At 39.4% G+C, this 20887-nt stretch overlaps 1 protein-coding gene and 1 long non-coding RNA gene across 2 annotated transcripts in view; one reads left to right on the top strand and one right to left on the bottom strand.

The window, feature by feature from the left end:
* The first annotated feature begins 14108 nt into the window (after positions 1-14108).
* Positions 14109-20887, top strand: part of LOC116716406 (protein Wnt-4a-like) — a 36707-nt gene continuing 29928 nt past the window's right edge. Inside the window, exon 1 of the mRNA XM_032557248.1 lies at positions 14109-14612. Within this exon, the coding sequence (XP_032413139.1) occupies positions 14536-14612 (77 nt within the window). The 5' untranslated portion in view covers positions 14109-14535. The remainder of the gene's footprint in view (positions 14613-20887) is intronic.
* LOC116716407 (uncharacterized) lies at positions 17719-19155 on the bottom strand. Its single transcript, XR_004338464.1, has 2 exons — positions 18276-19155; positions 17719-18181 (listed from the first exon to the last, which is right to left on the bottom strand). It is a non-coding gene; the product is annotated as an uncharacterized LOC116716407 (long non-coding RNA).

Genomic DNA, 20887 nt, shown 5'->3' with positions numbered 1-20887 from the left:
CCAAAACATTTAAAGTTAATGTTCATTGTTATGAACTTATCACCTTTTGCTGAACACATTTAATCACCTAATTGAACCAAATCTATTTGTGTTTCATATTCCTATACAGATTAGATTCTGAAAATATTTAGGATTGAGAGAACAGGAAAATGGGTCAATATTTCAAAAGCAGGAGCCACTTGATCATCTTTAAGGTCTCAAGACAAAATTGTTTCCAGTGACTTGAAAACTATAAATAAAAGGTTTGATGGTTAAGCACCAAATGCCTAAATGCTCTGATGACCCAGAATCTAGTCATCATAAAGAAAATCCTAAATTGGGTATTCCACAGCAATCCGGAAGTTATTTCGGTGAGAAATTTAGATACAGGGAAGACATAAAGAAGGAATCAAAACCACAATAAGCATATTATTGGCTTAAATCTTTAATTAGAATAGAGAATAGGGATGAGGTTTCTAGAAACGTTCTCTCCCTTCCTTAATATCTTCAATGTGTGTTTTTTAGTGTGTTAGCTGAAGGCTTTCATCTAGAAACTTCTTTAACATAAAGTAGTTTCTATGTAGTGACTAAATTTCTCCTTAAACCACACTTGATGTTAAAATAAGATGTATAAATGGAATTAGAAAAACTTAAAAGGTCAAATGACCAGCAGCTACTGATACTTCACATTAACTTCAATAATCTATCTTTAGATGGTGTATTAGTTTAGAAGTGGTTTACAGATTTTAAACATGACAAATATTCATTGTGCTGTACATTGCATCAGAAATGATAACATTGTTTTTATTAAACTGTTTCAAGTGCTTAAAACTTTAGCTCAGCAATTAGCCTAGCTACCAACTGTTAGCCTGGTTACCAACTGTTAGCCTTGGTACCAGCACCAATTGTTTGCCTATCTACCAACTATTAGCCTAGCTACCAACAGTTAGCCTTGGTACCAGCACCAATTGTTTGCCTATTTACCAACTGTTAGCCTAGCTATCAACTGTTAGCCTGATTACCAATTATTAGCCTAGTTACCAACTGTTAGCCTAGCACCAACAGTTCTCTCATTTGATGAAAACAAACATTCTGTAAAGGTATTACGTCAAAAATGTTTGGGGTACAATTTATTAAAGATTTAAAAAACCAACTGAAGTTCTTGAAGCATGAAGTCACTGCATTTGTGAGTCCATAAGGTGAACACAGCATCTCTGTCAGCCAATTGTTTTAAACAGATATTGGTGACAGTGTAAAATGGACTCCATTAGCATAAGTTTAACAATGCCCCAGTGGGGGAAAATCATATGACTTGCATATGGGATACAGTATTTATATTTCTAATTTCATAGAAGAAATGTAAAAGTAAAAAACAGCTTCACAATTCTTTCTTCAGGAACGTCCCTTGCAGGTTCCTTCAAAGCTAGAAAATTGGTACCTTCAAAGAATGTTCCCTGAATGTTCCCTAAAGGTTACATAGAATGCAAACTTTAAAGAACGTTTCAGGAAACATTCTCCGTCTAGCTTGCACAAACTGTCCATTCTTCACAGAAACCTCCGGGAATGTTGCCTCAACGTTCCAGTTACTGTTTGTTGAGTGGCTCTGGTCCAAAACAGACATAATTTTATGAAGCAGAGACAGATTATTTCTGCAATATATTAAATCACAGAGAGCAACAACTAACTGTTCTTGGTAATAAAAGAGAGAACACTTCCAGGCAGGGCTGTGCAGACAAAAGATTCTTCACTAATCCAAAAGATTTGGTAATCCCAACATGCATGAAAGAATCAAAGCAACACCCCAGGAATGTTTTTGATGAGGGAATAACATTATGACAAAATGTAAAGCTCAAACCGTCAATTTTACATAACAGTAGCTCTTTAAAAGCCATTCATCTTGACTTGTTCACTCATGATCAAAGCCCTAGTCCAGTGGCTTCACCAGCTGAGCGAGAGACACACACTGGAGCTGCTGATTTTACCCACTTTTACGCCAGCCTGAGTGTGTGTGTGCATTATGGTGAAGTGTGTGGTCACTGTTGGCTTTTTTCTGAAAGCCAACATTTGTCCAAAGCCACAGCAGGTGGATGGGTAGCAGGGTGGAGGGAGATTGTGAGGACTCTCCTTAGAACGCTCCTTTACTCTGAGCAGGAGGATGATTAACCGGAGCATAATGGGATGAAGGACGTTTAAACCAAAGCTTCACTGACAGGACAGAGGCGGTTCTAGTTATTTCTGAGCTGCTTCACATGGTGGTTATTCGGGGCTGAAGAATGATGGGAATCACCCTTTAGTAGTGACAGTAGAATACATCAGAGTGCTTAATTTTACGAACGTAGTAAAAGTAAATTATTTTCTGTCAAAATCAGGAAGTTTTGAGTTTCGAAATGAAAACGGGTGCTGGTTGTTTTTACCCCCCAGCGATCTATTTGGGATCTTTTTGAAAGGAGATTAGGGTGAAGGCTTTACTGAAGCTACTAAAGGAAAGTAGTAGTTCAGCAGAACAAAGCTGCCAGGAAGACTGTTGACACACGTGAATACATAGTGATAGAAACTTGCTTTGTCTAATTGTAGATTAGACAGAGATTTACTTGTACACTCCTAAATAAACTCCAGTCCAACAAACTGCTTGTTAAAATCACCTAACAAGTAAACAATAATGTGATTTATTTAATCCCACACTGTAGAAAAGTCTCTAATTTATGGTAAAATACATATTTTTAAAATTTAACTGTATAAATTTGATCGTATTTATAGTGTAAAATTCCGGCAACTATGGTTGCCGGAATTTTACAGTAAATTAGAGCCGGTTGTTTTTACAGTGCAGTATGAATCAAGTTGTTCTGCGAAGGACTCAGAGGTTTGTATGGAAGCCCAGAAGGGCAAGTCGGAAAACGTTCTTAACATATGATCTTTTTCACTTCACATTAAAAGTCGTTTCTCTAGATTAACATATCGTAAAGTTGCTGTTTTGGTTTTTTTTTGTATTTTCTATCAAGTGTTTCTGACTAAAAAAAAATATTTCTTTCATTTCTACAGGAGACAGCCAACAGTGGAAAAGGAAAATAGTGTTATATCTTATTTTCCCCCCTTCCTCAAGTCCTGAAGGGTAAGTGGGGAAAAAACAGTTATTTTGTGATTTTTCTAAGTCTCTTTTGTTTCTTCTCATTAAACACACAGGAAAATAATTTTTTTTAAAATACTTTAGTTATATATTTTGGAGCAAAATAATTTCCCCCCACATGCCATTCAGGCCTGAAGCAAAAAAGAAAAAAAAGTGAAAAATAAAATCCTAAAATATTTATTTCTTTTCCTCTGTGTTGGACGAGAAGGGGAAAAAAAGTATTTAAAAAATAGCACGACAGAATTTCCTTCAATTAAAGATTTTATTTTTTTCTTCTTGCGTTTCAGGGCGTCCACCGGGATTGTCAGAGAACATGTAGAACAAACAGCATCATAAAGACCAAGGAACACAAGGTTGTGGTGAAACTAAAAGCAGAGTTTGGTTATGAAACAGTATACCAACCTGTGAACATCTCATGAGGCTCCGTTTAACCCGTCATCTGGAAATTTAAAGAGTTTCACAACTGCAAGTCTGCCAGAGAAGAACCAAGAGCCCCACAGTTCATCTGGAGAATCAAACTGCAGCAACATTTACTGTTCTACCAATCTAGCCTCACTGTAACAGAGTTTGTTTAAAAAAATAAATAAATCATGGGACGAAGCAAACACACGGAGGCAGATACATCGGTCAGAAGACACTGACACCACATGTTGTCTTGGCCTATATGTAGCACTCTGGTAGAAAATAATACTGCATATTACATGGTGGTGGCAGCATCATGTTACGGAACAAATACATTTGCTGAAGCTGATTGGGACAGTGGTGTACCATCCAGCAGCACCATGAACCTGAACATAATGGCAGAGCTACACACTAAATTTACAGATGTGCATAAAACTTTTTTAATATTCCTCTAATGTCGAAAAACAAAAGTTCCCAAATTGTGGTGTTTCCATTAAATATGAAGTGCAATTAAAATCACACGTGAATAAGTTGCTTACGTGATAAGCCATTAAAAATCATGGTAGTGACGGATGTAAACAACCACATGAGACATATTAATAATTCAGTCATGGTGCTAGCGCTCATCATTTATCTTCATCAGGTCTTACTCAGGCCTTGGCTCGATAAGCCCCGCCTACTTTGAGGAAATTGTAGTTCCTGAGGGTTTTGGGTTTGAATTTATGTGCTTCTATTAAACCAGGGTTGTTGAAACTTTGTGTCATGTGGGCCAAAATATTTGAGTCAAAGTTACTGCCAGGGCAAGAAAATAAGAAATAACTAAAATCAACCGAATAACGTAGTCCACTTTATTATTATTTTTTCGTAGGAAAGGGATTTATTCGTCATAGACTCAAAACTTTAAAAAGTATTTTTGCACGTTTGCTGTATTAAAAGAAAAGTATCTGGTTTTCAAATAATTTTGAGCTTAATTGAGGAAATTTCGTTCAAAACGATTGGTTAGCCAAGTTTAATGAATTAACTGAAAACTGATTTGGGAGAAGCAAAGTCGGCTTTCCAAAAAAAGTCTCTGGATTGACGTGCTTCTGCTTATTATAAAAGCTTGGTTATAAAAATAGGAATACTTTGTGTCATACTTCACACTTTCCAACGAAAGAAAATTATGTTGGTATTAATTTTACTCTGATCATCAGCATCCATCAGCATCCACTAACCAGCTGCAATGGACGAGCTAAATAAGTATCACTTTCCAATTACAGTTGGGAGCCATTCAAAATCAGTCAAGGGACTACAAATGGCCCCTGAGCCGCACTTTGGACACCCTTGTATTAAGCAAATTTATTTTCAGAATTCCAGTTTGTGAAATTTGAAGGTCAATGAGTTGTCCACATGAAATTCAGCATAGAGATGAAGGGGAACATGGCGACCCACCGACCGCAGTGGCCCTCTGACGCCTGTCGGGCTTTGTCACAGACGCCTCTTGGGTCCTTTCAATTGAGCTCAGTCTGGCCCCCGGACCCTCACCTTCACAAGGCCTCTGGGAGACTGCTGCCGACTAGCCATTGTCTGTGTGCGTGTGTGGGGGTTGGGGTGGGGTGGGGGGGGGGGGGGGGGCGTGTGTGTGGTATATGTGTCCAAAGGGGCCTTTGGGGGCCTCCTGGGGACCAGTGACTCCTCATTGTCTCCTATTGGCCTGCTGTCAAAGCGTCTTTGTTATGACAGTTGGACTGCTTTTATACAGACTAAATCACCACTCAGCTGTTCATTTACTGGTGTAACCCCTGACAGCCCTCGTGACACCACCCCCACACACCAACACACACTTTACTCACACACACCCACCTCACAGATTCAATGTACCACTCCACCTTTTCCACAAAAACCCCCTGTGAAAGCGTCTCTTTATGGGGAACGAGAAAAGAGGATGAAACGAAAGGGAGGATGAGGAAGATGAGCAACAAAGCAAACGCAGAGAGAAGGCCAGAGGGCGTTTGACCTCTAACCTCTGTGTTATGGCTGGGGTCCTTTAGAGGTCAAAGGACACAGCAAGCCAGGCTAATCAGTAACTACATGATAGATGCAGCAGGAAAAAAAATGGGCAGAAGGAGAGAAAGCAAAGCACGGGGGAAATTCAATTGAATTTAAATCTGGATCATCTGTGCGACAGGAAATGAAGTGTTTTTTCAAAGCAGTGAGGCAGATTTCCCCGTGGGGCGGCTCAGCTACTTCAGCAGTGAAACGAGAAACAACAACCGCACGTGTGAGGAGCTGCTGAGATGGGGAAAAAAACCACAACGAAGCGTTAGATCATCAGAAAAAAAAATAACCAAATTAGTTCATTTCACTTTCAACAGCCGCCGTTCTGATTCTTCTGTTGATAGCTGGCTTTCACTGCCTGATGAAAAACTGGACAGAGCACGGTGTCACCATTGATTTCTAAGATCAACACCGATTGTTTGGTTTTGCTTGTTCAACCTCGGACTACATTAAGTTGACTTTTTTTTAAGTTTCAGTCATATTCAAGATCAAGATTTTATTTAAAGCATCTTTGCTTTTTTGTAGAAATACATTTTATTTAAAAGGCTCCAGATTTCTAGCTGAGCTGATCCTCTCTGGAGTTTCTGACCTCCAGTCCCTGGAGCTCTGGGCTTCTACTCCGTTACTGGCACTTCACTGTAGTCAAATGGCTCTGGTATGTGCTTTATTCCAATCAGATCAGAACGGATTAAACACAGAAAGTTTGGAGTTAAATTTAATATCTTTTAAGGCATTTTTTAGTACTGTCACCGTAGCGGCAGCTTAAAAGTTGCAGTACCTGGGCTCTGGCTCTGGAGACCTGGAGTTTGACACGGGATCAGACGTAGACGTAGATCAGGCCAGAGAAAGACAAGAATTTGTTTTATTTTTGTTACGGATTAAAAATAAAAATGTATCCACGATTAACAGCTTGTTAGATTAAAATGAGCTCCAATGAATTAACTAGTAATATTCACGTTTTGGACGGCGTGCTAGGGCTATTGTCAATTTTTTTAAAAGTAATTTTCCGCCAAATTTCTGTGGAAATTTCTGAGTTTGAAAAGTTGAAAATTTGCTAGAAAACCCTCTGAAATTTTCCAGAAAAATCTTGGATTTCTTTGAATTTCAAAAGTCCAAAATTTTTGACATTTGAAACTCAAAAATGTCCATGATTTTTTTTCTCGCTGCTCATGAGAGACTGATTGTTTCACAGATTTTATTATTTTCATCTTTTCCTTTTCTATTGAGGTTCCTGTTTTATATTTAACAAATATGTCTATGAAGAAAGTGAATGTTGTGTTTTTGCTCACATTATTAATCTGTCAGTATTTATTACAGCTGACAATATTTTTAAAATATATAACGATGTGCTTTCTTAAAATTCATCATATTATGAAAAATTTGCCTTCATGTTATAGAAAGACAGTCAAGACCTTTGATACATGAAAAACTCAGGGTTTCTGTTGTTTAGGAAAAATGGCCACTTATCAATTAATCCTTAGTCAATAAAATCCATCAATCCACCATTGGATTAATTCATGTATCGATAACTTTTATTCCTACTCTGTGGAATACATAAAAACCTGGAAGGGTTGGATGGCTTGATGTTCCTGCAGCTTTTAGTGCTTTTTGCTTCAACACACCTGGGTCAAATAATGAGGTCATTGGCTCAGGTGGACGGCCAGGTCCTGGTATTATCAAATGATAGACTGAACAATTCTCTGTGAGATGTCCAAGGCTTGAAATGTTGTTCTACCCACTTTAAACCTAACTAACCCTGAGTTGTACAAAAAAAAAAGAATCTATCTTTGCTGAAATTTGTGCCCAGTGATAAAGCCAGTATGAAAACCCTTAGAGTGTCAAATTCTAAGCCAAATCCGGCCCTTGATCAGTTTTTATAAGGCCTTCTAGACTCTAGGAAAACATAAATAGAGCCTTCAAGAAAAGAGTTGTGTAATCCCGTTTCATTTTATCAATAAAATCAGAGCGGTTCTAATCGGTGTCCTGCCAAATTATATCAATGTGAAAAGGTGTTCTATATTTTTTCAATTTAAAAAATATAGAACTTTATAGAAATATAGCATGTCTCAAATGCAGAGACATGCATTTATTGATGGGTTTTGTCAATACATTTTCTTTCCCCTGGCCCTATGAGGACATTCATGTTCTTGATATGGGCCAAAATAAAAATGAGCTTGACATTCCTGCCCTAGAATTTGATAAGGACATACATTTTAACAAAGACTGTCCATTATGTGAGACCTGGTGTAAAAATGTGAATGAGACGGAGTTGATTGCTGCTTCGTTTTCTACCAAGCCTGGCCATTGCTTTCCTAAGCAATTCCACTTGATTCTCATCTCCGTTTAGTGCTCCGGATTTCTTCTACTGATCTTGATTTCTCCAGCAGAATTTCAGCTGGGTCAGTCAGCAAACAGAAGAAGTAGTTGTGAACGATGACGTTGATTGTCTGCGCTGTTTCAGAATCGTGTAGTTTGGCTTTGGCAGCGGAGGAAGTGAACGAAGCCGTTCAGTCTGTGTTGGCCACACTTCCAAATATTGAGCAGTTGGGAATGTTTAAGACACTTTGTTGGTGGAAAAGATGTTGTTCACAGGGTGATGTGATGGCGCAGGAGGTTAAGCACAAGAGGACTTAGTCCTTGATCCAGCAGTCGCAGGTTTGATTCTTGGCCTGGTGACCTTTGCTGCATGTCTTCCCTCTCTCTCTTTACCTACTTTCCTGACTTAGCAATTTCAAATAAAAACCACAACGGCCAAAAAATATTTCAACAGAGTCTACATATCAGTTATCATTTCACAACAGCCAAGGGTCTGGACCCACTGAACGAAGCAAGATGTAAAATAATGGTCTGGTTACCACTGGGATTCTTTTCTACCTAGTACACAGGTATAACGCACTTTCTTAGAATGGACTGAGTTCCCACAACAGTTGAGTGTGATCCATTCTGGATACAGGCTGCTGGAAAAACCGGGAGAGAGGAAGAGACTTGTTAGATTTGTCACACATTGTCTGCTACGTGTGTGTGTGTGTGTGTGGGTGTGCGTGTGGGGGTGTACACATGCAACAGTTCATTTGTGCGTGACTGTGTCGCCAAAGAGTAAATGTTAGAAGGCCAAGCAGCATTAGCGTTACCGGGGTGATAGCACAGGAGTGTAAAGCCAGGGGCAATATAAAACCCGTGCTTTCCCAGAATGCCTTCGCAATGGGCATGTATGCCAGCTCGAGTTGCCATGGAGATGGGGACGTCGTAAGGGGAACACGTCCTTGCTCGACCTTTTCTCTCTCGACCCCATTTTAATATAGTTCATGTGGTCATGCCTGTCCATACTATGTGTCTTGAACTCACACAGTCGGCGTGTGTGTGTGTGTGTGTGGGGGGGGGGGGGTGGTGCGTGTGTGTGTGTGTGTGTTGTCTGTCTGCGTGTAGTGAGTCCAGATATCTTGAGTTTGACGGGATAATAGTTCCTTTCACTAGCTGTAAACTTGGATCTCCTCAGCAGCCACACATCCTGGCAGTGTGTTCGCTTTACTCAAGCTGAACGAACACAAGTTAGAAGATTTACTTCCTGGTTCATGTCGACTCTTCAGTGAGGTGACATCTTCTCTAAGATGAAGATGTGAAGTTCATTCACATCTTCATCTTAGAGAAAAAAAGAATCCTACTCCCACTGATTTAAGAAAGCAATGCAAAGACTTTCACCAAGAACATATTCATAATGCATTAAAAATGTAAGATTATTGAGCTTCGGTGTTTAGAAAACAAATGCATAATTTTGATGCAACCTTGATAATGAGCAAACAGAGAGGAAAACAGGACAAGATGTAACAAATGAACAAATTTTATTTTTCCTGTCCAGGTTTTTTTTTTTTATTTATTTTACTATTAATGGTTAAAAAGATTAACTTATGATCCATATAATCTGCTGGTAATCAGAGGGAATTGCTGAATTACATGTTGACAGGTTTAAAACATGTCTGAAAACTTATTTCCAATCATTGGCCTTCAACCAAACTGAAGCTTGATTTTACCTTAGCTTTAGTGGTATTGATTTTATTGGTCTTAACTGTATCTTTTTATCTGCTTATTTGTGTTGTTTTATTGATTTGAGTTTTGAATTTATTAGAACTTTGTTACTTTACTTTTATACTGTGTTATCTTATGTAACTGTGATGTTCCACACAGTTTCAGCTGTGACTGGTGTTACTAAAACACTTCATAGATGATGATGATGATGATGAAGAAGAAGAAGATGAAGATGATGATGCTTCATTGTATTGGAATTTGCCTCTCTCCATGGATATCTCCAGAGGTGGTTCGCAGCAGGCAGGGTAAAGCCGGGACATCAGTCCATCACATCACATTGCTTTCTACTATTTCCGTTTTTCATGTTTTTGAGAGAATTACCTTGTCAGCAACTTTAGCAATCAATAAAGCCCTTGAATGTTAAAGTAAATACAAGTGTATGTATGAACATGAAGTGTATGAAGTGAAACAGGTGAAATGTGTCAATATACCATCCATCCACTATTTTCTGCTAACCCAAGATTAGTGAGCACAGGCAACAAGTCCAGGGGAGAAACACTGACATTCCTCTCCTGACCAACCCTCTCCACATCATCCTGGGGGATGCCAAAGCGTTCCCAGTCTAGAAAGAAGACTTAGGGTGTTTTCACACCTGATCGTCCAGTAGACTCGATTTGACTGAGGAGCAAAACTGCAACATTTGTTACATTTTCAGCTGGAGCAATTTGCTTTCACACTGCACTGTCATGCCAACCAAACACCTTAAGCAACCAGTTCCTCCCTTCGCCTGTGGTGGCGCTGCACCAAGAACAATTGAAATAAATGGTACAAAGACCTCTGAAGAAGACGCTGAGCGCAACTTCCTTTAACAAAAATAGAGTGGCATCAGATTTGAGCGGTTGTAGGATTTCTCTTTTGCCTTTGATGAAAGACCACGAGTCATTTCTCCTGCTAGCACTAGACATACATGTTTGTTTTGGTTGTGTTTACCTAGAATGCCCTGTGCTGTAGTCCACTTCCATTTTATGGAGCAGTGTCTCAGTACTTCAGCTGTACTGAGACAGCTGAAGTGTGAACGCGATTGGCGGACCAGAGTTTGCTTTTTTGGTCTGTATCATAGTTTGATTACGCATTCACACCTCCCCAAACGAACCAGACTTTCTTGGCAAACAAGCTAAAGTTCAACTGAAGTGAGAATGCACAGGTGGTGTTTGTTTGATTTTGACATTTCTTTGACGGTCTGAAACGTTTTAGTTTGACGCAACAGCAGATTTAATTTTTTAAGGGGGAAAATACTTTTTGCATAATCATCATGTGCATGTGTGTGTGTGTGGTAGATCAGTGGGCCTTATGTACTGTTGTGTCCCAGGGGGGTTAAATATTTTGCTATCTGAACTCTGGGAACTGAAATGAGATTAGTGAACACACACACAAACACCCAAATCATCATGGCCACCAGCAGCAACATTGGCAAACACACGTGTGCACACCCAAGACTAAGCTTGACTTGTGAATAGAAAACCTTCTGATGAAACCTGCCGACTCTGAGTTCTCACTGAGGTCTTTCCAGATCTTTGTGTTGTGACTGAAACAGCAGCAATGTCTCACTTTCACCTCTTTAATTTTCTTTTTCTTTATTTTTATAAAAGGTGTCAGTTTGAGAAATTGCTGGAAATCATTATTCACTGCATATTGTATTTTATATTTTTAACGCTCAGACATGATTCAGGGGCGTCAAACTCCAGTCCTGGAGGGCCGCAGTCCTGCAACCTCTGCTGCACCACAGCTGAACAGAATAATTAGGTCATTAAGGCTCTGGAGAACTGATCTACACAAGGAGGAGGTCATTAAGCCATTTCATTCCTGTGTTTTGTACCTGTGGCACATCTAAAAACTGCAGGACAGCGGCCCTTGAGGACTGGAGTTTGAGACCCCTGATTTACATGAAACAGATAAATCTGCTGTGTTTTGTAAAGAACTTCACAATTCAATTCCATGCCCATACGACTCAATTTAGTTTTAAATACTTCAATAGTGACTTAGTAAAAAGTAGTATATAAATCATTGATTAGATTTTTTAAATTAGTTTTATGCATTATGCGTTTTTTAAAAATTGTTTATGCCCATAAGAACAGCCCTGGCGATACAGTGGCTACTTTAACATTTTTGAGTAAAATATCTGAAATTAAAACAGTCGCACAACAGCACTTGTGCTGAATACTGAGTACTGTATTAATAGTGTAAACATAAATAATTGATAATTCACATCATTTTTAGCTAATTTTTTAAACAATATTGCCATTCTGACCCTCACTCCTCACCAGTTGGTGGCAGTAATGTCCACCAAACAGCTGTTTGCCAACCGGATGTGAAGTCGTCTTCTTCCTTCACACCCCAGTGTTTTATACGTGACACCAAGCAAGCAGAACATCAAGTTGGTTATTTGAGCCGTGAGAAACGACTTTCTTTTACTGAAACCCATTAAAGGAGACAACTTTTATTTCTAAGGTCCAACATGATCTCCTTCTCAGCACCATTTTACCTCCTTGGGATATTTGAAATCTCGTCATGTAGGTTAGATTATTATCTAACCTACATGACGGGATTAGATAATAATCTAACCTATGAAAAAGAATCTGGCTGAGTTTTATTTTAAGAGATCAACAGTAACCTTTTCATCACTGTTTTAGTTCCATTCAAATGTGGAAGCTACATTTTCAATAAAAATATATAAATGATTGAATTTACCTTTGGGATCAATGACGTTTTTTTTTTTCTTTTTAAACAAGCTATGAAGTATTAAGGCTCTTATTTAGAAAAATGTCTAGGTTTTAGTTTGGAAGCCCAAATTATTAACCTGTTGGCATGTGTTTTAATTTGAAACCTACTAATGTAATTATATACAGTATCTACAGCAAGAATTGGCTTCATTTGATGCTGTTGGATGCTCTAGTTCTCTATGTTTACAGTGATCTATCATCTATTAACACTTATTCCAATTGCGATATAGATGATTATTCAATCACAACATCATTTTAATCTATATATTGCTTTACATTTCATTCCACCTAAATGTACGATCTGCTCTTGCGATGCCTGGATTTTCCTCTTGACAAATGTAAAAGGCTTATCTTATCTCACTGCATCTCATACACTGACTGTCAAAACACACACACACACACACACACAAGGATTGAGCCACATGAAAGAAAAACAGCAACAAGTTTTGTCTTGTCATCTCCATAAGTGTGGTCTATCTTTGGTATTTTTCCCGTCAAAAATATATCTTGTGAATCTTTATTTCTGTGAACACACTGTTTACTGTAGTTTTCACTGTGAATTTAAGGAACTTGGATGCAAAACCTTCTTGTTTCCTTGTTCATCTGCACTGCCCTTCATATGAATAAATAGCCGATTCGGACTGATGTATTACCAAGGATGGCAGAGATTTTTTATGCATTTGCATCATTTTTTACACGCTTCTAGCATAATTCAGCCTGACATGTTTAAGGTCATTGAAAACCTTGGGATCAAACTCATAACACTTTTTCAATGAAGGTGTAACTGCAAATGCTTACATTTGACTGTAAAGCTAAATTAAAGGTGAGAGACAATCCTGGTTAAAACTATTTACAAATGTTGGTAGATGGCAAAAAACGTAAAATATATTTTTAAAAAAATCCAGTTTCCTGTTTTTTATTTCCTTTTATCCCTTTTTTAATTTTAGGTTTTATTTAGTTGTTTTACAAACTTACAGTAACTCTTTAGCAGCACATGGTTTCACCAACATAAGAATAAATATAACATTGATATTGCCTAAAGAAGGCAACGACAACAGAAAGGATCCCAGTCCAGAACCCTGAGGACCACCAAAATATTAACAAAATAAAGTTAATAAATCATTATTATGGACAAATTGGAATCCATCAAATGTCATTTAAACCAAGACACTTTTATGTCCGTGTTTTTGAATGAATAATTTTCCTCATACTGCTCAGCCTTCTTCTCGTTCTCTTTATCACGTCAGTCATGAAGTTAGTAGTTTCACACACATCCCTGTTTATTACCTGCATGTACAAAGTTCTGCTGCAATGGTGTCGTTTGTCTGATTATTTGAATGTTTCTGGTTTTAAGCGTAGACCTTCCGCAGCCGAGTTTTTTATAGCCACGTTAGCCGCAGAATATTTGGTGGCGAGGCCAAGCCGAGGTGTGTGTGTGTGTGTGGGGGGGTGCGAGCCAGGCGCGCGTGTGTGCATGTTGGACAGGAGCGGTGAGTGGCATGGGAGGGCAATAGTGAATGGCTGCGCTATTGCATCCTCCCAGGAGAACTCTAAAACACACACACACACACGCACACACACACACACACGCACACCCACCCTCTAGACAACACTTCAGCAGCTCACTCAACCCGCCTACTTCATCCCCCTCACGAAAACGAAGATTTAGGAAAGAAGAAGAAGAAAAAAACCTCCCATCCTGGTGGCATACCTCTCCATCCTGGCACCGCCCCTCAGCTAAAGTCAGCGCTCACGGTCTCTCCTCATCAGACTTCACGGAGAGACGGCGGTGTGTGTGCAGGGGGCCCCGCTCAGGCTGTGCGCATGTGGCAGAGCCGACGGGACGGGACGGACTCAGCGTGTCAGACCGGCGCAGAAGGAGGAAGAGCTCGTTCACCTCTCCACGCGCTTTCAGTAATGCGCAGCAGAAAAGGAAAACAAACAGACTAAAAAACATCCAGTTAAAATTTCTTTCTTTTTTTTTTTCTAAATATACTTAGTTTCTCTTCATTTATATCTGAGCTCTCTGTGCCGTGGCGTGGAAGCTGCCAGAGGCAGAGGACGGGACGGGATCCCCTGGATGCGGGACGATGGATTAACTTCCCGCAGTCTGGTTTACTCTCCGTCCTTCGAGCCCCTCTTACCTGGGGATTATTCGGCCCGTCGGACCTCCAGTCTCTGCCTCTCGAGATGAGTGAGGATCTTGTTCTGCGCTGCGCCCTGATGCTCTGCTGCGCGCTCCTCTCCGTCAGCGCCAGCAACTGGCTGTAAGTTTCTGAGCCTCCAGTTTTGTTTTCATTTTTCCTGACCGGAGCACTGCTTCTCACTTTCTCCCTGCATACTCACGGCGCGCGCACATATTCACACACACACCCACACACACCCACCCACGCACACGCACACACCCCGCACACACACACCTGTCCTCTTGCTGTTTTCATTCTGATCTCCGCATCGCCTGTCCTCGTTACCTCCGGCTCAGCGGCCGCTCAGGTTAATTGTTAACCATCTCAGACTCTCTCTCTCTCTCTCTTACAAACACACACACACACCCCTACACACACGCACGCCCACACACACACACACACACACACACACGCACGCCCGCACACACACGCCCACGCACCCCTCCCCCCCACACACACTCTCTCTCTCTCTGTCAGAGGTTTAATAGCTGACTCTAACGTAGGGGAGTAAAAAACTTTTGCACAAAATAAAACTCAACAAAACAAAGAATCCGACATGTTTATTCTAAAAACTATTCACTGACAAATTAAACTGTAGGCGGCTATAATATTTAGACAATTCGTAGAAAAAGAAGTTGCTGAAATATTTTGATTAAAGAGATATTTTTCCTTTTTTCACCTAAATATTTTTTTGGACCAGTTCGACATTCTGTTTAAAAATACCGTTAGAGGTGTGGGATGCCGCATAGCTCTGGTATCGATCCGATGCCAAATGAACACTGGGTCAGTGTCTCTAGTACTGATGCGCTGCTTTCTATTATTTAGAAAGCAGGAGGCCAGAAGTTTGACATACCTTCAAACTTCTGGCCTCCAGGTGTCTTTGTGGCTTTTCTTTTGTACTAATTAGTTAAGACCTCAGACAGAATTTTGACAAAGCTTAAAGGTGTCCACACAATGTTTTAATAATAAATTAGATCAACAATCAGGAACATAGAAAAATAATTAATATAGTGTGCATTTTATTTCCTAAAACAAAGTGCAAAAAAAACGTATCGGTTGAGAAAACATAATCTGTTTTCAGGTCGATTTGAGAAACTAAATTAAAAACAAAAATTAAAATTAAATTTCATGTGAAACTAGTATCAATAGAACCACCGTCGATATCAATATTACTGATATTTTTGGATTGATGCACCTGCCTTCATCTTCAACTTTATAACCTAACAATTATTCCTGCTATTGCCAAAATAAAAATCAAATTTTATTTGTATAGCACATTTCATCAGCAAGGCATTTCAAAGTGCTTTACATCATTACAAACACAGAAACACAATGCAACATAGAATCAATCATTAAGTCAAGTTCCATCAATAAATTTGTAATTGATTACATTTCAAATACAAATTTAAACAGGTGGGTTTTCAGTTGAGATTTAAAAGAAGTCAGTGTTTCAGCTGTTTTACAGTTTTCTGGAAGTTTGTTCCAAATTTGTGGTGCATAGATGCTGAAAGCTGCTTCTCCTCGTTTGGTTCTGGTTCTGGGGATGCAGAGCAGAACCAGAACCAGAAGACCTGAGAGGTCTGGAAGGTTGATACAACAAACAGATCTTTAATGTATTGTGGTGCTAAGCCATTCAGTGATTTATAAACTAACAACAGTATTTTAAAGTCTATTCTTTGAGCTACAGGGAGCCAGTGGAGGGATTTTAAAACTGGTGTTATGTGCTCTATCTTCCTGGTTTCAGTGAGAACGCGAGCAGCAGCATTCTGGATCAGCTGCAGCTGTTCGATTGATTTGTTGGACAGACCTGTGAAGACGCTGTTGCAATAATCAATACGACTGAAGATGAACGCATGGATGAGTTTCTCTAGATCTGGCTGAGACATTAGTCCTTTAATCCTGGAAATGTTCTTCAGGTGATAGAAGGCCGACTTTGTAACTGTCTTTATGTGGCTCTGGAGGTTCAGGTCAGAGTCCATCACTACTCCCAGGTTTCGGGCTGATCGCTGGTTTTCAGTTGTAATAACTGAAGCTGTGCATTGACTCTAGATCTATAACTCTAGATCTATAGCTCTAGATCTATAGCTCTAGATCGTTCCTCTTTAGGTCCAAAAATAATAACTTCAGTTTTGTTTCTGTTCAACTGGAGAAAGTTTTGTCACATCCACACATTTATCTGTTCTAAGCATCTGTTCAGTGACTGGATGTGTTTAGATTCACCTGGTGACATCGTAATGTAGAGCTGTGTATCATCCAGGTAGTTGTGGTAATTAATCTTATTTCCTGTTATAACCTGAGCTAATAGGCGCATATAGATATTGAATAAGAGGGGTCCTAGGATTGAACCTTGGGGTACCCCACATGTGACCTTTGACCTCTTTGATGAGAAGTTTCCAATTGAAACAAAGAAATCCCTGTTCTTTATGTAGGATTCAAACCAGTTAAGCACTGGACCGGAGAGTCCGACCCAACTCTCCAGTCGATTCAGTAACATGTCATGGTCAACAGTGTCAAAAGCTGCACTGAGGTCCAACAGAACCAGCACTGTGGTTCTGCCACAGTCTGTATTAATATGAATATCATTGAACACTTTTATGACGGCAGTCTCCCTGATATAAGATGTAAGATGATGTAAGATATTGATTATTACAGGTATGGGCCTTGCACTTGTAAGTGAGGGGAACTATAATAGTCTTTTCTGATGAGACAACATGCAGCATCAGGAGGACATTAGGCTCCATTTAGCTGGAGAAACTGGACATGCTGCCACTTTATGTTCATGATTGTAGAAGAACTCTCAGCTGGGGGGCATTTTGTTATTTCTGTATCCATGAGGATTAATAACCTTGGTTTAATCTGAAAACACAAACAATTTTAATAATAACAGTAATAATAAACACCATAAACTATCTGCATTCACTCAAAATTTAGGAGAAGAAAAATCAATCTGACTACTTTTAAAATGCCACAACATATTGACTTTTAGTGGTATCTAATTTTTAATTATTGTAATTTTCATTTTGAAACACACATTTGAAGGAAACTATAGAATTAAGTTGGAAATCTTTTTGCTTTGAAGCGACAGGACAGTGAAAGTTGTCTTTCAGCTCACCCACAGTGCACAGCAACAGGTGGGGGAGGGGCCACACTGCGTTACATCATGCTCCAATACAGCGAGAGAAAACTCTACTCACACAAGCTGTTTCTTTACTAAAGACAGATGTGATTGTTTTGATAGTTTTCTTTAAATATATCACATAGAACTGGATCCGTAATGGAGACAGATACTGAGGGTTTCTGAAGAAAAACAAACCTTTGTGCCTTTATCAGAAACAGAGAGGATGTTAAGGATGAAAAACAAAGAAGCTAGAAACTCTTTGTTTTGAAATTGTCCTTTATAGAAATGTAAATCATTTCTAAGTATTACATCCTGCCTGTGGATGAAGCTGAGGTTTGTACTAGACTAGAGGCGTAAAGCAGTGAGTCCCTGCTGGGCCGGCGTGTCGCCTCCTCCCGGGTCCTGGGAGCCGGTCGGTTGGGCCACATGTGTGTGCCTGCTCTCCCAGCAGACCTGTGGGAGGTGTTTAGCTCACTTTCTGCATTCCTCTTCAGGCTCCGCTCCATTCTCTGCTGCCATTCATTTCCATTACCTGCAGAAAATCTGTTCGTTTTAGAGGTCGACCTCTTGTTTGTCAGTTCTCCCTCCCCGCACACCCTTTCCTTCGCAGTTGATACAAACTATACCTGCCGCAGAGATCCATTATTAGCTGACAAATCACCGCTGACACAAACGTCTGCTGTAGACGTCGCACGTTTCCTGGTGACGGCGACCTTGTGAGATTTATAACGGCCCTCTCGTGTTTGCGTCGGGATCTTGCCGCAGACGGTCTAACTGACGCTGTTGACAGATTCATCAGTGGAAGTCAAATTAAAGCCATGCCAAACAGCTCAAGCTGCCTTGAACTCTGTCACTGGGTGCAGGATAATTGTGCTGTTTGGGAGCTGAAGGTGTGGTGACAGCAGCCCACAGCAGGACGTGTACAGGCAGGCCGCGGAGCTGCCGCTCTGCTCTCTGGGATTTACACTGCTCAGACGAATCTGTGTGGTCCGCAGCAGTCGTCAAGGCTTCAGCAAGGGTCAAAGGATGGCCAGCAGTCAGAGGGACTGTTAACAAGCAGCTATAAAACATGTGACAACTACATGTAAGCAATGGCTTCATGCATGTGGCCCCTGGGAGCCCTCAACCGATCACTAAATCTAATGAGAGGAGATTAGATCAGACATCAAGATGATTCAGCTTCCCGTGTGAGCTTTCGTTTTTCATCACTGCTGTTTAACTGGCCGCATGTTACAGCTGCAAGGACGCGCTGTTACTCTGTTAGTTCGTCTCTAACCTTCCGTCGACCACACGAAGTGCTGGGAATGTTCAGTTTACCTTGGATGATATGATAGATAGTTCACCTTGATGTAGGAAACGGCTTTCCTATGTCACTGTTTTTACTTCAATTTCAGATTTCTTTCAGATAATGTGCTAATTGTTGCTAATTACGTTGCAAAAATACTAAATCTTACCATTTACCCGTTTCTAATGCAAATATCTTTGTACACTTGAAATAAGGCAAAACTAACTTGCAAGTAACTCTTTGATAAGATGTAACAGCTTGGTTTAGGTCAATAATTCTTGAATATTGATCAAGCTTCTTCCCCACAGCTGTCACGCTTTTGAATGCCTCCTGACATAAAACATAAACTATAAGGACTGTACTCCCCTATCCTCTCATACAACAATAACACATGGACTATCCTCACACACACACACACATCACGGACTGTTTTCTTCACACACACATACAACCTGTAAATTTTATCTGCCATTATTTATCTTGTATTATATTATATACATATATAGTCCATTCCCTAACATTCTTGTATAATCTGAATATTCTGTATAATCTGTATAATCTGTGCATATAGCTCCCATATTTATATTTATACACAATATCTATATCTCTTTGCTATAACCCCTTATAGTCCATACATACATAGTCTTGTACATCTGTAAATAAATATTATATCTCGTAGAGCACTTCTGGATAGATGCAAACTACATCTCGTTGCTTGTACTTGTGACAGTGCAATGACAATAAAGTTGAATTCTATTCTATTCTATTCTATTCAAAAGTATGAGTTCCACTGGCAGATTCTTTTCACTGATAGCACAATTAAAAATTTATTGCTATCCGTGAAAAAGTCTCTCAATGTAACTAATACTTTCCCATGAATATTAAGGAATTATTGACTTAAAACAAGCTCCTATATCTAGTGGAAAAGTTACTTGTAAGCTAGTTTTGTCTTATTTCAAGTGTACTAAAAATATTTGGACCACAAATACTCACTAAGATTTTGTATTTTTGCAGTGCAATCCAATTAAAACAGATATCAAAGGTGTTAGGGATGCACAATATATTGGCTCTCATATCGGTATTGGCCGATATTACTCATGTTTTAACATATCGGTTAATCGACTGAATCGGTATCGCTCCGATAAATAAAAATGGGCTGATATTAACAATATGATATTTATTTCCATCTTGTTGATGTTTGTTTCCATATTTGTTTGGTTACATGACAATGATAGTGATGCAGAATAGGATTATGGGATTGTGAGTTTAACTGAATCAGAGAAGCAATGGTGAAATCAGCTGCAATCATTTTTTCAGCGATATACACACATTTCCAGTAAGTAGTGGTTGTCGAACTTATCAGAAATAGTAATATCAGATAGCACTATATTTTAATGTTAAGAAAACTTTCAAGATCAAAATTATGCTGCAAGGAGGCATTTATTCCAAATATTTTAGATTTTGCATCAAATTGATGTCTGTCTTTATCTGATTTCTACAAAACTCTTCAATCATGCATGTCTGCAGTACATGACAATTTCCCAGTGGCTATTTATAGTGTGTTCTGTGATTGTGACATATTTCAGTGTACCACTAATGTCCAGCTAATTGTTGTTATGGCGATGCCTTCTGCCTCCTTGCCGTGTGAACAGCTTGCTGTGCATACATATTGTTTGTGTCTTGTTTGTGAGTCTGTCTCAATTTGCTGTTCCTACTCCAAAGCAAAAATGCTGCCAAACAAATGATTTAAGAATAGTTGGGGCCTCTTCTGTTGCAGCTTGCTAAGGTGATGACTACAAGCTGCATCAGAGTTGATTCTGCATGGCTCCTCAAATGAGCCAGACTTTCTAGGTGATCAAACCAGAGTTCGATTAAAGGAGCAGCATAATGTAAAATGGACTTTTTTGAGCTTTATATAAGGTTCTAATGTTATTCCTTCATCAAAAACATACC

The sequence above is a fragment of the Xiphophorus hellerii genome, unplaced genomic scaffold, assembly GCF_003331165.1.
Source record: "Xiphophorus hellerii strain 12219 unplaced genomic scaffold, Xiphophorus_hellerii-4.1 PGA_scaffold_43__1_contigs__length_65954, whole genome shotgun sequence".
NCBI classification, from domain to species: Eukaryota; Metazoa; Chordata; class Actinopteri; order Cyprinodontiformes; family Poeciliidae; genus Xiphophorus; species Xiphophorus hellerii.
Note: the sequence above shows the minus strand (reverse complement) of the source record. Positions and strands in the feature narration are given on the sequence as shown.